This window comes from Stegostoma tigrinum, chromosome 16 (assembly GCF_030684315.1).
Source record: "Stegostoma tigrinum isolate sSteTig4 chromosome 16, sSteTig4.hap1, whole genome shotgun sequence".
In the NCBI taxonomy this organism is placed as follows: Eukaryota; Metazoa; Chordata; class Chondrichthyes; order Orectolobiformes; family Stegostomatidae; genus Stegostoma; species Stegostoma tigrinum.
The window spans coordinates 42,269,025-42,284,780 of record NC_081369.1 but is presented as its reverse complement, the minus strand read 5'-3'; the positions used below and the strand labels follow the sequence as shown (position 1 = coordinate 42,284,780).

The following is a 15,756-nucleotide window of genomic DNA, read 5'->3' as shown; positions in this document are numbered from 1 at the left end:
GTCTATAGAGGTCCTCAATATGATGTTTCCCAGAGAGGTTTTTCAATGGCTGACACCTGGTGAACCTTGACATAATACAGCAGTCTGAACCTATCTCAATGAACAAGTCTGGTCAGGGTGATCGCTTTTCAGATTTGGGAACAATAGTAGCAGCAGCAGATGGGTTAAGGCTCACTTAAACATCTCTGCACCTCCCAATCTATAATTTAAATAAAATATGGCTACATAATGTTGCTTTCAGTCTTAGCAGTAATTTGGTTGATAGCAAAAATAATGAAAATGCAGTTAACGTTTATTCTTTTCCATATGATGCCTTTAACTCCAGCATTTACATTTAAAGTTTATTACCTGCTGAAAAGAATCCTCAAATAGAGTCTGTCTGGATACACTGATCTTAACGTGACTTGGTAATGCATTGGACTGAAACAACAATCAAAATTCACCAAAATAAGAGAACAGAATAAATTTAAAATTCTAGGCAGAAATACAGAACTTCAAAATTAAAACCCATTCGTTTTGAAATTGAAATGACCAGGTATTTCAAGGATATCCATGTTGCTCATTAGTTCTGCACCATGTCGAAAAGTACTATTAAGCGGGTTAATTAACAGAATTCTGTTCAAATGAAGAAATAATATCTTAAAAGAACAAAAAAATACTGACTACACTTTCAGGTTTCTAATTCCAGTCAGAATTGTGCAAAATCTCTGTCTTGGTCTGCTATATAGTATCCAACTCAGTTACAAGGAAGTCGAAAATTAGTTTTAAATAAAACAGCAAAACCTCTTACTGATATTTTGCCCCTAACTTACATGCCATGTATACATTGTGTCTTCAAATAAAAAAAACCTGGTTTCAGTTCCAAAGGCTGTCTTTGAATATCATTTTAGCACAGCTGGAAACTAGTTCTTGGTCAGCTGTTTCTGACAAAGCTGTTTCACATTATCCAAGAAGTAAACATTAAGTGAAATACCCTGTTTCCATTCTTCTGGTAGCCAGAAAATAAATGTCAGAAGAATTCATTTTGCACTTCAATAAAATTAGATAAAATTAAACATTTTCCTTAACAAGAAATTTTATTGTGAGCTGAATAATCTGGTTAGATAGGTACATGCTGTTACGCTTAGAAAAAATTTAAACTGAAATTGTATCACTATAATCATTAACTTTAGATGAACATATTAGTATAATTTATTTTATACCATTAACTTACATATTAACTTGTTAATGAAAACATGTAAATATCAAAATAAATAAAACTATTAAAAATACTGAAATATATTTCTTTATCTTTCATTACTCTACTCACATGGCAAAGGAATCGGAACTGGTGATATTTCCATCGAAAGCTTCGATCATAAGCTGCCGGAGATCCACTTTTGGAACTGCAGTTATTAAAAAATTTGTCTTGTCATGATATTAACTAGCTACAAACTGAAGTTCAATCTGGTTAGCACAACACATTTCACAACCAGCTATTAGATAACATAAAACCAGTTAATTTCTAAGTGGCAATTTAGTGATTCTTAAAAACATTTTACTTAATTTACTTACATGCATATTAATTAGATGAAAAAATGAAAGTATGAAATGTTAAAAGAAATAAGTAACGGATGCATTTAGTGAAATGAGCGTGAAGAATGTTTACAAGTGTATCAATTACTTTTTTGACTTTGTCTAAAATAATGTTTTGGAGTTCAAGTGTCACTAGTGTGAAATCCACCAAATTACAGACTTTATTAAATGATTTGCACCACACAAGTGTCAACTAGTGGAAGACATCAGTGTGAAATCTAGTGTATTGTAGACTTTACTAAATGAATTTACACTGGTTAGCGAGTTATTTGTGCATCTATACACCAAGTTTCCACATAATAGTTATCAATACATTACAAGACCCCACAAGTATGACACAGAAGCCTCATATACCCTTATGGATGGAGGGCCCAGTGCAAGATGCTCAACTATAGGAATCAGTTCGTTCTAAAGGTAGGTTCATGACATAGTTCTCTCCGCTGATATCTCAAAGATAATATTCATTCAAAAAGGAGAAAAACTTAAATCTAGATTTTCTTCTGCTACCTGTCTCTATAATTGCAACAGAGGCACCAGAGGTGTGCAAGAGTTTACTACCAGCTGAGGAGCCTGATGCAGACTAAGAGGTTATTTATGAAGAGTCTATCTTTTTGTGCTCAAAGGAAACCAGCTACTGGAACTGCAATTTCAAATCTGAATTGTCATACATACTATTGTTTAAATGTTTTTAAAAGTAAAACCATTCACGTCAAAGGATATCAAATGAGCAATTTTCGGGTATTGTCTTAACTATGGCAATGTTAATTATGAAAAGTTGACAGATAAGGATATTGTTAAGTGGAGAGGGTTCAGAAAAGATTTTCCAGGATGTTGCCAGGAATGGAGCGTTTGAATTATGGGGAGAGGTTGGTTTGGCTGGGACTTTTTTCAGTGGAGTGTAGCTTTTCCCTAGGGTGGGGGATTTCAAGACTAGGGAGCATGTTTTTAAGGTGAGAGAATAAAGATTTAAAAAAGACATGAAGGTTTTTTTAAACACAGAGAGTGCTTAGTGTGTGCAATGAACTTTTAGAGGAAGTCGTATGTGCAGGTACGGTTACAATGTTTAAAAGACATTTAGGTAAGTACATGAATAAGAAATATTTGGAGGGGTATGGGCCAAGTGCAGGTAGGTAGGACTAGTTTCGTTTGGGATTATGGTCAGTATGGATTGGATTGATTGTAGGGTCTGTGACCATGTTTTATGACTGTATGACTCTCGACCTTGAAAAGATGCCCTTTGGCATTTTAATGAACTTCAGTACATTTGCCTTCTTGACCATCATTTGTCCTTCATATGTGTAAACATGAAGATTACAAATCCATATGCCTTTTCCAATTAGTTTCATAATAAAGGTGGATCGTAAGATGCTTTGCAAGTATGTCAAGCTCGATAGGGTTTTTTTAATACTTCAGAAAGGTAAACTGATGAAGTCTAAACATCAACTGGTAATATAGGCATGAGTGATCTTGGGAATGGGATATTTAAATAAAAAGCTTAATTCTTAAAGCGATACTTTTTGTTTAACATGAAAGATAACAACGTACATCCATGTTAAGTTAAGTGTACTTCTTCGGCTTCTCCTTAAACCAAACTTTAGACCAAAATAAACATTTACAGCTAGGCTCAACCCATGACACTCAATGCTTTTCCATTTCAAATTACTAATTGTCTTTGGTAATAGCAGAGAATATGATTACATACAAATGACAAAAATAAACCATTCCAATTTATATGTAAATATGCTGGAATATTCATATTTTCATAATTTTGGCACAGTGCAAAAATAAAATTGCAACAATCCTAAACAGAAATCAAATTTACCTAGAAGTTGAATCAAAGCCAGTTCGAGGATCTTTAAAGGTGGTGGAACGTGAGTTATGGTCCACAAAATATCGAACACCTTCATTTGTGTACTTCATCTCCCAGCCAGGTGGCAGAGGGGATTCTTGGATCATCCTATGAAAACTCAATTTTAGCTCATGTCATAGGAACATTTTTGCACAACAGCTGGATTAAAATTAGACATATTGAATATCAACTAGTTCAAAGTTACACAACTGTGCGCTGTATACGCTAAGAACCGCACAAAAGCATCTCTCTTCCTGAGTAACTCAACAAAGATCTTTTCCTGCAGGAAGAAATACACTTTTTATTTATTTTCACTGTGAAGGAGGTGTTTGGTATGCTTGCCTCTATTGGTCACTGCATTGAGTACAGGAGTTGGGAGGTTATGTTGTTGCTGTACAATACATTGGTTAGGCTACTATTGGAATACTGCATGCAGTTCTGGTCTCTCGGCTACAGTAAGGATGTTGTGAAACTTCAAAGGGTTCAAAAAAGATTTGCAAGAATGTTGCTGGGTTTGAGAGTTTGAGTTATAGAGAGAGGCTGAATAGACTGGAGCTGTTTTCCCTGGAGCAGTGGAGACAGAGGGATGAACTTACAGAGGTTTATAAAATCAGGAGGGAATGGATAGGGTAAATAGACATGGGCTTTTTTCCCTGGGGTGAGGGAGTCCAAACTCAAGGGCATAGGTTTAAGGTAAGAGGGGAAAGATTTAAAAGGGACCTGCGGGGCAACACTTTCACACAGAGGGTGGTGAAAGTATGGAATGAGCTGTCAGAGGCTGGTACAATTGCAACACTTAAAAGGCATCTGGATGGGTATACGAAAGGAAGGGCTTAGAAGGATACGGGCCAAATGCTGGAAAATGGTACTGGATTTATTTGGGATATCTTTTCAACATGGACGAGCTGGGCCAAAGGGTCTGTTTCCGTGCTGTATATCTCTGACTCTAACAAGAAGAATGGTTACCAATGTAGATTGAGAGCTTGTTCATCCAAAGCTGTCAAGGTTTCCCTTTGAGATTTATGGTAGCATTTCTGAGTTTAAGTTTAAAAAAAATGAAATTTTGGAGTTTATTCCAAGAAAAGCAAAATTCACAAGTGTTTAGTAGTTTTAAACATTCCTCAAATTCTAATAGAAAGTGCTACAACAACATGGAACAAAATGATTTGAATGCATGAAGTAGGATGCATATTTCAAAAGATGAAACACACAAGAGAAATTTAGTCCATGCTCTTCACAGTCATAATTCTTGTCTAATCATAATTGTTCATTAAAGTCCATCATTGCATTCTGGTTTTTGGAAATTTCAATTCAGTATATTTTAATTCCATTGAAATCAATACATATTTCATGGTATCTTTTTGGTGAAACTGTCATTCAGGGCCAACCAAGAGCACTGATATTTACCTACAGGATCTAGGTATCACTGATACACTTCTCACTATATTGATACATATCTTGCATACCAAATGTTCAAGATTACATTGTTAAAGTGACAGTTCAGATCATCTTCACTTGAAATATATCTTCAACAGTGATGTTCTGAATTTATTGAAACTTCCATAGGGAAATTAAGATAGAGCTGAGCAAAGTCAAAACAATGGCAGTCATCAAAGTAAGAGATAGTTAGAAAAATGAGGTAAACTGAAATAGGTAAAGAAACATGGAAGCTGAAGAGTAAAGGAGTGAGACACAATAAGACAATATGTATTCCCCATGCAAAAGCAGGGCAATCTTTATCATTTCAGGAAGCACTTTTTTCCCTTTAGTCTGCATTGTACAATGGTGTCAGCAGTTCAGTTAATGCTTGTGAAGGCAGCTTCAATTTGACAATTGATACATGGCAGGCTACAAAACAATCATGCTAAAGTAGAGACATTTCTGTCTAAATTTTTACATTAAAAATTAAATGTCTTGGTTTTGGTTCAACCATCTAGGCAGGGACCCAAAAAGGGGGCATCACAAGGAGAAATACAATGCTCAAGACACACACTGCTAGAAACAACCTCATTCACTGAAGAAGTAACCTGTTGATCAGATGGTCTACAAGCCAAAAAGGCTACTTTGGATACTGCTAAAACAACAACAGACATTTATTTAGCAAGATGTGCCAGAATCCCGTGACCTTCTTTCTTGCTTGCCATGTGTCAAAGAGCTGTGCTTATTGTGAGTTCATGGAAAATTGCATTGTTGTAGAGTTGACGATAGGGCAGGCATTATTTTTCAGACCTGCAGCACAAGGCAAACAAATGTAAACACCTGCCTCTGTATTAATCTATTGGTCAGAGAACTTGAGCATTTTAGATAGTGCCCACTTATAAAATCACAACACGACCCTGCATGCACAGGTAAAATATTGCTATTGTGCCGAGGTAGAATATAGCCTGACGCACACATGCTGCCTCTCAGTTTTTTAACTCAAAGTTTCCAGCTCCTCTGTCCCCTCTTAGTGCCACATTATGTGAAGTGTCTAGCTGTTACATAAGTACTTTTTATCCTTCCTCGTCTATCTTTTTGTGCAGAAAGGATTAATGGCTATTTGTGCAACACCAACCGCCTATCCAGGAATGGTCAGCTAATATTTCAGCATGGACTGCTGTGGCATCTTGCTGGCTGGTCTAGCTCAGATGGATGAAGTTTTCATTAACATAAAATCAGTCAGAACTACATTGCAAATTTCAATGTTTCACCTCCTCACAGATTTTCTCTGCAAAAAGCATTTCTGAAAGAGAACATTTCCTGACCCCTCCCTGCTGGAGAGGTCCCTGGTTTTGTAAATATTGTACGGAAACTAGGGATGTGCACTATCCTCAGAATATCTGAACATTTGTTTGAAAACAGACAGCCATTCACATCATGCACTGGGCTTCTAATACAATCTTCAGAAGGTTAAGCTTTGGGACAGTAACATTGAACTCTTTCTGCCCCTGCACACATGAGAAAAGGCAGTTAAAGTAATTACGATGTAAGATGCTATTCTGTTCTCCCCCATCCCCAAATATTTCATGCACAAACCTAATTTCATGTTTCTGGTAAACATCAACATGTATCTCAGTTGGTGCCAACATCATCTTTCTCCTGCCTCAAAGTTCATTGCATGGTTGAGAACGAGGGTTTGTTTGAGAGTAAGGAGGGAGGACAAACTAGAAACAGGATAAGCACCAAGGCCTACAACTTCTCTTTCTGATCAGGCTTCCAGTAAAATAGAATTATGTCCAACTTGAAACTCAATCTATTCAAATAATTGAAACAATCCTGAAAATGATGATTAGTCATGTTATGACAAGTGATATAGCCTTCAGGCTTTGCCAAGTTAATGAGTAAGAAGAGTTGCAAACTCAAATGATTTCAAAAATCAGATTTTTAAAAATGTATGACAGTAATCTTAGAGAGAATGTGCCAAAGCTTCTTTTGGAATTGTACCCATTAACTTCAACTACTGACTGATTAAACTGCAGTTTGCTGGCTAATTTTATTCCACTTAAGGATATTGCTTTGAAATATAATTTAAGGTTAAAATTATTTTAATTTTGAAAAAGCAACTTCTCTCAGCAGTATATTGTTGGGTATGTTTCCATAGGTGCAATGCTGCTTGAGTTACTTTGTCCAAACTCTTTAACAATCAATGCCATCATGTTACACAATTGCAGAGGGAGTTGAGGCCAATTCTGTTCTCACCCAATATTCACATTTCCAGTAGGAATTGCTGGGTAGAAATAGAATTGCAAACTTTTCGACTAAACATTTAGTCTTCTATGACCATCCCAAATGTGATCAGCCAATGCAGAAAACACCAGAGATCGTAACTGAGACTTTATTTGCATGTGTCACTCAACAAATGCTCTTAGACATTGGACTGCCTTCAACTTATGAAATCTGTAATCTCAAAAGGTTGTTAAAAATCCAATGTAAAAATAAAGTGGGAGTAAGTCATTTCTGACTGTATTGACTAGCTGAAGACATCAGTGGAACAACCTTGGGAGTAAATTTGCAACACACAATTACTATATTTAAAGTTTGAAAAAGGAAAGAGTACAGAAAGACACTTGAAAAATACATGAATTAATACAAAACATTATAAACAGAATGATGAATTTGGCAATGAGTTAGCATACTGTGCTTCCACCTCTGGGACCATGACTTGAAATATTTGGTAGTTTCAAGCAAGTTGCCACTGGGACAAATTTTCATGCTGTAGTCTATACCCAATTACTAGTCTGACTCAGGTCACAGCACAGTTGGTACGAAAATGCAATCATTATGCTGATACAACAGAGGGTGCTTCCGGTGATGCAAAGTTGAGGCAGGGCAATAGGAACTTTCATTTGCATGTAATCATGCTAAACTTGAGAGTACTTAATGTATTTGACGCAGTGTCCAAAATAGAACCGTTTTCTATTCTTCTTCCATTTCCAATACAAATGGTAAAATCCACTGCAAGGCAATACATAAGTTTGTCTTTTCCAACAGGAATATGAAAATGCACATTATGCCTTTTGGTATCAAGTGAGATCGACATTTCCTGCTTGTTACTTCCTTTGACAACCCTTATCAAAGTGTTGTGGTTAATTTGAATTCACACAGACTATTTATCTATCTACAGGTCTTTGAACCTACTTTTGGCATCCTGTCCCACTTAAGAAATTTTCTCATTTTCTGAAGAAGGGTCTAGGCCCAAAACGTCAGCCTTCCTGCTCCTCTGATGCTGTTCGGCCTGCTGTGTTCATCCAGCTCTACACCTTGTTATCTCAGATTCTCCAGCATCTGCAATTCCTACTACCATTTAAGATAAGATCCCTATAATGTGATCTGAAGGGGATGACTAGTGAGCAAGAGTATGCCATTCATAAAGCCTACCATGAGAGACATTTAACCACAATAATGAAATGACCATACTGCAGTCAGTAGGTTGTATAATATGGTCAGGTGAGAAAGGAAAATTTAAAGGGTTTAGTATCACCGGATCCTCAATGATCAAAAATCATCCATCTGTGACACAGACAATATGCTGTATAAGATAAACATTTTATTTTTAATTCGGCAAACTTTAGAACTGTGTTAATGTAAGTCCATATAAGCTGAATCCTGGAAAATTCAAAGTACAATTAAGACCCTATCACAAAGGAAACAATAATTTTCCCTGGAAAGCCAACACTAACCAAGCTGTGACTAAGTAGCTGTAATTCCAAAACACAGATATTAAGATGCACTGCTGACATTATCTTTCTAGCATATAAATCAGGATCTACAATGCTGTAATAGATTCTAATTACAATTCAAAAAAGTACTTCATAAGAATTTCATATGAAGAATGAACTTAATCCATACCTTGCAATTGCATAATCGTGTTTAAACACTAGTCATAGGCAGCTCCAATGAATTTGTTGCCTATAGCAACAAAAAAAGTCTCAAGACTATCTAGAAAATGGTTTTCAACTTTAGCAGGATAGCATAAAATTGTTGTTTCCAGCCTGCCAGCCACTAAAGAAAACCAGGCCGGTGTACAATAACAAATTGTGATGCTTTCTGTGACGCTAAGAGAGAGTAAGCTATTGAAAGGCTTCAAGATCTTGCCATTCAATTAGGCACTGATCAACACTGGACTGTATTTTACAAGGCCCATGATAATTTATTTGAAAAGCCTCAAAAATCAGCAGATCAAAAGATCAAGGATATGAAAATAAAAGGGAAAGAATTATAAAAGATAATACTTGCATGATAAGGAAATCTCACATCCAGAAATAGGCTTAACTGTATGGTAAACAAAGACACAGGCCAAACAAGCTCTCTTCTGCCCCCTATTTCTCAACACAAGACCATGTTGCTCAATTTGCCACACTACCCATATTGCATTGCATCATCTCATGAGTAAAATACAATCAATTTAGTACTTCTAGACCCCAGTTGGCACAAGCATAGTTAGACAGGAGATCACCTGACTCTCATCTCTTTCTCTTTCCCTTTCCCTCTGCACTCAGAAAGCTCAGACAGGTTGGGACCAGGTAATGCAAAGGCCAACCACTGGATTTTATGTGACCCCCAACTTCAAATCCATCAGTGTGGAAGCTTAAAATCCGGACCGTTAAATATTTTCTTTGGATAATAATAGCAAACTCTTCTTTAAGCAACAGCAGTTTCACAGAAGTTACATTAGACATTTAACTATGAACAAGAAGATGGATTTTATTTAGCACATTCTCCTTTACAGTGAACATGCTAGGAAAAAATCCTGGGAAGTTCAAATGTCATTCTCAGTTTAGTTAAGCAAAATGTTGATTGCGTATTTATAAATGAGTAGTAATGACTATAAAATACTTCTGCAATGCTGTCATAACCGCTGTTGCTGTTTCTGTTGATCTCTGACAGGCAAATTGAGATAATCATGTTTTTTTTTGTTGGTAATCACAGCCAATTGGCCACCACTTGGCTGGTTGTCAAATTTAAACCTTAAACTGACGCACACTAATACCGAACAGTCATTAAACAGGAAAGTGAGCCCTTCTGTACAACAGCTTACTTTGATGAGTTCAGCCTTTCTGAGATGTTGTCAGCAGAATAATTAAAATTAAGAAATTACATTTTTGACAGTAGTTTTTCTTTCTGTTATAAGAACATAAGAAATAGGAGCAGGAGAAGTTCATCTGGCCCCTCAAGCCTGCTCTGCCATTCAATAAGATCATGGCTGATCTCTTCATGGACTCAGCTCGACTTAGCCACCATAGCCCTTAATTCCTTTACTGTGCCAATTTGTCCTTCTAGGCCCACTCCATCATAGACTACCTCAATAACTACTCAGCTCTGGTCAATCATTGCCCTTGCCTCAGCCTATGCTCCCCTGGACTCTGAAACTGCATTCCTGCACTAATTCACAAGCTCCATTTTGATATTTTGAAACACCCACTTTTCCTAAACTGAGTTGTTGTCTTCATACTCTTTCCCTTCAATATGAGAAATTGGGATGGAGATCATCTGAGCCATGGACTTCTTCACAGTAAATCTAAGTGCTATTTTGTGTCCATTGTAGGCCTGTTGCTTAAATTTCCCTGCTTTATTTTTTCTTCTAACAGCAATATAACTTGCCAATTAATTGCCAGAGATAATACTTGAAAAGTTGATTTCTCAAAAAACCAAATTTGCTTGTCAAACTCAGCACTCAAACACTAGGCCCTTCTTGCTAGTCGTTAAGTGTTACACTGATTCCAACCAAATGCCAATTAATTTTCCCTCCAACGTTTCTCCAGCTTCCTCTGGAAGGCAATGATTCATGCTGGATCATAGCAGAAATCCACACCTTGCTCCACTGACCACTCCTGTATCCAGACAGCTTACCAACACTTATGTTTCCATAATTAGATAAACTGCCAGGAAAGCTCAATGCTATCCTCAATTAACTTACGTGCATTTTTCAGCAAACACTACTGAATAAATAGGCACCAGAGCGTGTATGAACTTGGGTTCATTCTTTCTTTCTGAGGAACATTTTAAGAAGAGAAAATGCAAAACAAATCTGAGGAAATGCTATTTTAGTGAGCAACAGGTTAATCGTTGCAACAGTTCCCTAGGGAACTAGCAGAAACGGAACATATTGATTCATTCAACAACAATAAAAGACTCTTTCGATTTATTTCAAGAAACAAAATTTTGCAATACAATGCATGAATAGTTTGGAACGTTGAAGAACGAATGCGATATTCTTAGGCGAAATATAAATTTCAAAGGACCAAGATTCTTATAGGAAGAGCCTGTTATGCTGAACTTACAATATTGCCAAAGGCAACAGGTCAGATTTTGCGGTGATAGTAATGATGATGCCTTCAGCATTTGCTGCTACTGGATGTTGGGTGATTTCACAACTAAGAGAGTGAACGCACACATTCACACTCAAATGAGACAGCTGTATCGGGTTGACCATTGCCACATCCAAGGCCACTATGTCAAGTGGCAAGTATAGAAACAGTATAAATGTACGTTACAAGTTACAAATTAATTGGGGAAGTGGGTGGTTTGGTGATGTGGTGGTAATATCACTAGATTAGTAATCCAGAAGTCCAGGCTAATGATCTGGAATCATGGTTTAAATCCCATAGAGCTAGATGGATTTGCAATTTAATTCATTAAATTCAGCATCAATAGCTAGTCTTGGTAATGGTGACCACAAAGCAATCATGATTTGTAGCAAAAACCAATTTGGCTTACAAATGTTCTTTGTGGAAGATTGAGTAATCTGCTATTCTTATCCGATCACCTACATGTGATACCAGACCACAACAATGGGGTTGACTCTCAACTGTCCTCTGAAACAACTAGCAAACCGCTCAAAGGGCAATAACGGATGGGAAAATACAGGAAAAAAATAAAGCAAAATGTTACATCTTACATTTGGTAATTCCAGTCAAAAGGATCCATCTCTCAATTCACAATATTTAATGAGACTCAAGCATAAAAGAATCTTATAAAGGTTAATATGGATTCATTTTTCTTTAAAGACTAAACATTTTAAAAGTTTAATAATCTTATTAAAGAATAAAATCAATTACTTTTCAAATAGTTTATTAGATTTTTTTAAAAGAGCGCTTCGTAGTATGCATATTCTGATCAAGATTTGTCAAAAATTTGTTCCTTGTTAAAACTATTGAAAATTTAGTTCTGAAAAGTGGGGTGAATATTGTGGGGTGTGACGAAGTTTGGTAAAAGACTGTCAATATTCACTCCCATTACCCGTCGGAAACTGACTGCAGCAGTTGCAATTTGTCACTCAGAATCCCTGAGTGGACCCACAATACCCCTAGATTCTGTCATCACTGTACTTAGAGATCACTTCCCCAACCATGTATTACTATTTGAAACTCCCGCAAAAGTTACATCTTGTTTAAACAGATATTATTGGGTTTTTAGCTGGGCTGTGTTTGATAAAATTTAATAAACGTTACAGAAGCGTAAATGCAATAATCATGCAGCGTCTTTATTATTGAAATAAAAATATATTTTAAGCTAACATCTAAGTTTTGATAAGCCTTGTTTTTAGAATACTTTAGGTTCTACTTTCACCCTGTATTTAAGCCAAATCTTTAATTTTCTCAATTAAAAAAATTAACAGACTCTATTTCAGTGCTTTTTGTTTCTTGGTTGGGCATTTGTGAAAATCCTACAATATGATTGGCTGCTCTATGTCATAAATGGTCTATAAGGATTTTACAATAAGTTACATTACTTTTGCACACAGCTTAAATTCTTTGCACAGAGTTCACTCCACCTCACAGCAAGACTTACTTCATTAATCAAAAGCAAGTGCTCTTGCATCGCGACTGACCACAAAATCCACTCCAAGATATTTACATTTCCAAAAATGTCTACATTTTTAGCTAGGAAAAAATTTAATCGTATTTACTGGACCTAACTTTCTAATGTATTTTTACTGCAGCATTTTTTTTGAGGTGCAGGGAATAAGCCACACACCACAATCACCTGTCATTTTCTGAGCAGTCAATGCTGGGAGGAAATCCACCTCATAAGGTGACTGAAATTTCCGTCACTGAGATCAGCAGGTTCATGTACAGATTTAATCAACATCAACAATGAGCACCATCACTGTGTTACTGACCATGATATTCAATCCATTCGTTAAAACTGTCTGCTCAGCGTAACCTATAGTACTGCTCTCTCACAGCACCAGAGACCCGAGCTCGATTCCAGCCTTCAGCAACTGTGTGTGTGGAGTTTTAACATTCTCCCTGTGTCTGTATGGGTTTCCTCTGGGTGCTACAGTTTCCTTCCAGAGTCCAAAGATTTGCAGGTTAGGTGGATTGTTCATGCTAAATTGCCCAGAGTGCTGAGTAGGTGGTTTAGCCATGGAAAATGCAGGATTACAGGAATAATGTAGGAGGATAATAAAATGCGAGGCTGGATGAATACAGCAGGCCCAGCAGCATCTCAGGAGCACAAAAGCTGACGTTTCGGGCCTAGACCCTTCATCAGAGAGGGGGATGGGGTGAGGGTTCTGGAATAAATAGGAAGAGAGGGGGAGGCAGACCGAAGATGGAGAGTAAAGAAGATAGTTGGAGAGGAGAGTATAGGTGGGGAGGTAGGGAGGGGATAGGTCAGTCCAGGGAAGACGGACAGGTCAAGGAGGTGGGATGAGGTTAGTAGGTAGGAGATGGAGGTGCGGCTTGGGGTGGGAGGAAGGGATGGGTGAGAGGAAGAACAGGTTAGGGAGGCAGAGACAGGCTGGGCTGGTTTTGGGATTCAGTGGGTGGAGGGGAAGAGCTGGGCTGGTTGTGTGGTGCAGTGGGGGGAGGGGACGAACTGGGCTGGTTTTGGGATGCAGTGGAGGAAGGGGAGATTTTGAAGCTGGTGAAGTCCACATTGATACCATTGGCCTGCAGGGTTCCCAGGCGGAATATGAGTTGCTGTTCCTGCAACCTTCGGGTGGCATCATTGTGGCACTGCAGGAGGCCCATGATGGACATGTCGTCTGAGGAATGGGAGGGGGAGTTGAAATGTTTTGCCACTGGGAGGTGCAGTTGTTTATTGCGAACCGAGCGGAGGTGTTGAAACCAAGCGGAGGCTTGGGGACCGCTTTGCAGAACACCTCCGCTCGGTTCACAATAAACAACTGCACCTCCCAGTCACAAACCATTTCCACTCCCCCTCCCATTCTTTAGATGACATGTCCATCATGGGCCTCCTGCAGTGCCACAATGATGCCACCCGAAGGTTGCAGGAACAGCAACTCATATTCCGCTTGGGAACCCTGCAGCCCAATTACTCAATGGGCCAAATGGCCTGCTACCGCACTGTGGGGATTCTATGATTCTAAGTTATGCAAAATTCTATGCAGACTTAATAGTGCTTTGGTTAATAAAAATGTCATGGAATAACAATACAGCAAGCATCATGAATTAATACAACAAAACTGACATAATTATCTAAAGAGCGCTGGTGACGAGATTTGCAATCGCTTATGTGATCACAGAACAAACATTTTTGACAAGACAATATTAGTTTAGCAAACAAAAACAGCAATTTATTAAGACTAATGCCCTGATACAGTGTTGGTATTACCATTTTTCTCATCAATTGTCCTCATATCTCTCTTTCTGATCTAAGAATTGACTCCTTGATTGCATATAGGTCCATCAGTAATTCTGGCCTTCATTCATAAGACTGACACATGATTTAATCTTTAAAAAATGGCACATTTCCACCTGCTGTATAAGGTACTTCCAAGAAATGCTACAGGATAGCAGTCAGGATAGAAATCCTGGCCAAGTCTATTCCTAAACCAGGTTCCTGATGCCAATTGTGATCAGCTTGTTACCACAGCAATGTAGTTGTCTCTTAATTGCCCTATAAATGGCATGGAAAACCAATCAAGGGCTAGGGATGGGCAACAAATGCTGAACTGGTCAGCAACAGTCACATGAAAGAACAAAAAAAAATCCACAACACTTGATCCCCTGGTCTTTAGGTAAGAAGCTTATGAGTATTACTATAACTGAGGGCAAAACAAAATCCCTTGAGAACTCCGTTTTTAAATGTGTGCTATGGTTAAATAGGTTGCATCAACTAAACTGAAAATTAAAACTTTTATTAAAATTAACACTTTGTGATGTTACATTTAGGAAACCACTGTAAGAAATAAGTTGAATTTATAAATGGGGTATAACAGTGCCTCAATTTCAAAAATAGTCTATTGCCTGACCTGCTGAGCTTTTCCAGCAACTTTGTTTTTGTGTCTATCGCCTGTGAAGAAGTTTTGAGATATACCTATGATGTTAAAGCAGCACAAAGCTGGTGAATGCAAACTATTTTTTATTCAGTGGTAAATCTAAATGTAGACTCAAGTTGTTTATTCACAGTTCTTAAAATGCACTAAAATTCAAAATTTTATATTAGTGAATTCTTGACTCTGTGTGCAACACAGATTAATATCTCTATTATTATATTCTCAAAGGATGGTTAACCTGTCTTCTTTCAGGATTTACTTGGATATTCCCTACTTTTGTCTTTGGTATATGTTAGTTACATACTAAAGTTTCCATTCTAACCAAAAAAGAGTGGTCAACTATAATTCAGATCTGAACTGAACTAAATTCTCCTGATGCAGTAATGCAAGATTCAGTGTGACAGCCAATTAAATTCTCCATTTCATTCCCACAGAGTTTACTGCAACTAATTAGAAACATGTAGCGTATGCTAAATTAAGTATGTTATGAACAATAGCATTAGTTGTTATGAAGATTAGTGGTGGTAATAATGGAACAGAAGTGACACAGATTAACACTCAAATGCAAAAAATACTTATGTATGCATTTTGCATGACTTAGTAAAGT

At 37.4% G+C, this 15,756-nt stretch overlaps 1 protein-coding gene across 3 annotated transcripts in view; it reads right to left on the bottom strand.

Annotated features, from left to right (window-relative positions):
* Window positions 1-15,756, bottom strand: part of wwp2 (WW domain containing E3 ubiquitin protein ligase 2) — a 220,676-nt gene that overhangs the window by 30,836 nt on the left and 174,084 nt on the right. For all 3 annotated transcript variants that reach the window (XR_007249090.2, XM_048546465.2, XM_048546466.2), the window contains 3 exons: window positions 3,398-3,532; window positions 1,310-1,385; window positions 349-420 (listed from right to left, as the gene is read on the bottom strand). Coding sequence is in view for 2 of the 3 variants with exons in the window: in XM_048546465.2 (XP_048402422.1) it covers window positions 349-420; window positions 1,310-1,385; window positions 3,398-3,532 (283 nt within the window). In the remaining variant the exon portion in view is untranslated. The remainder of the gene's footprint in view (window positions 1-348; window positions 421-1,309; window positions 1,386-3,397; window positions 3,533-15,756) is intronic.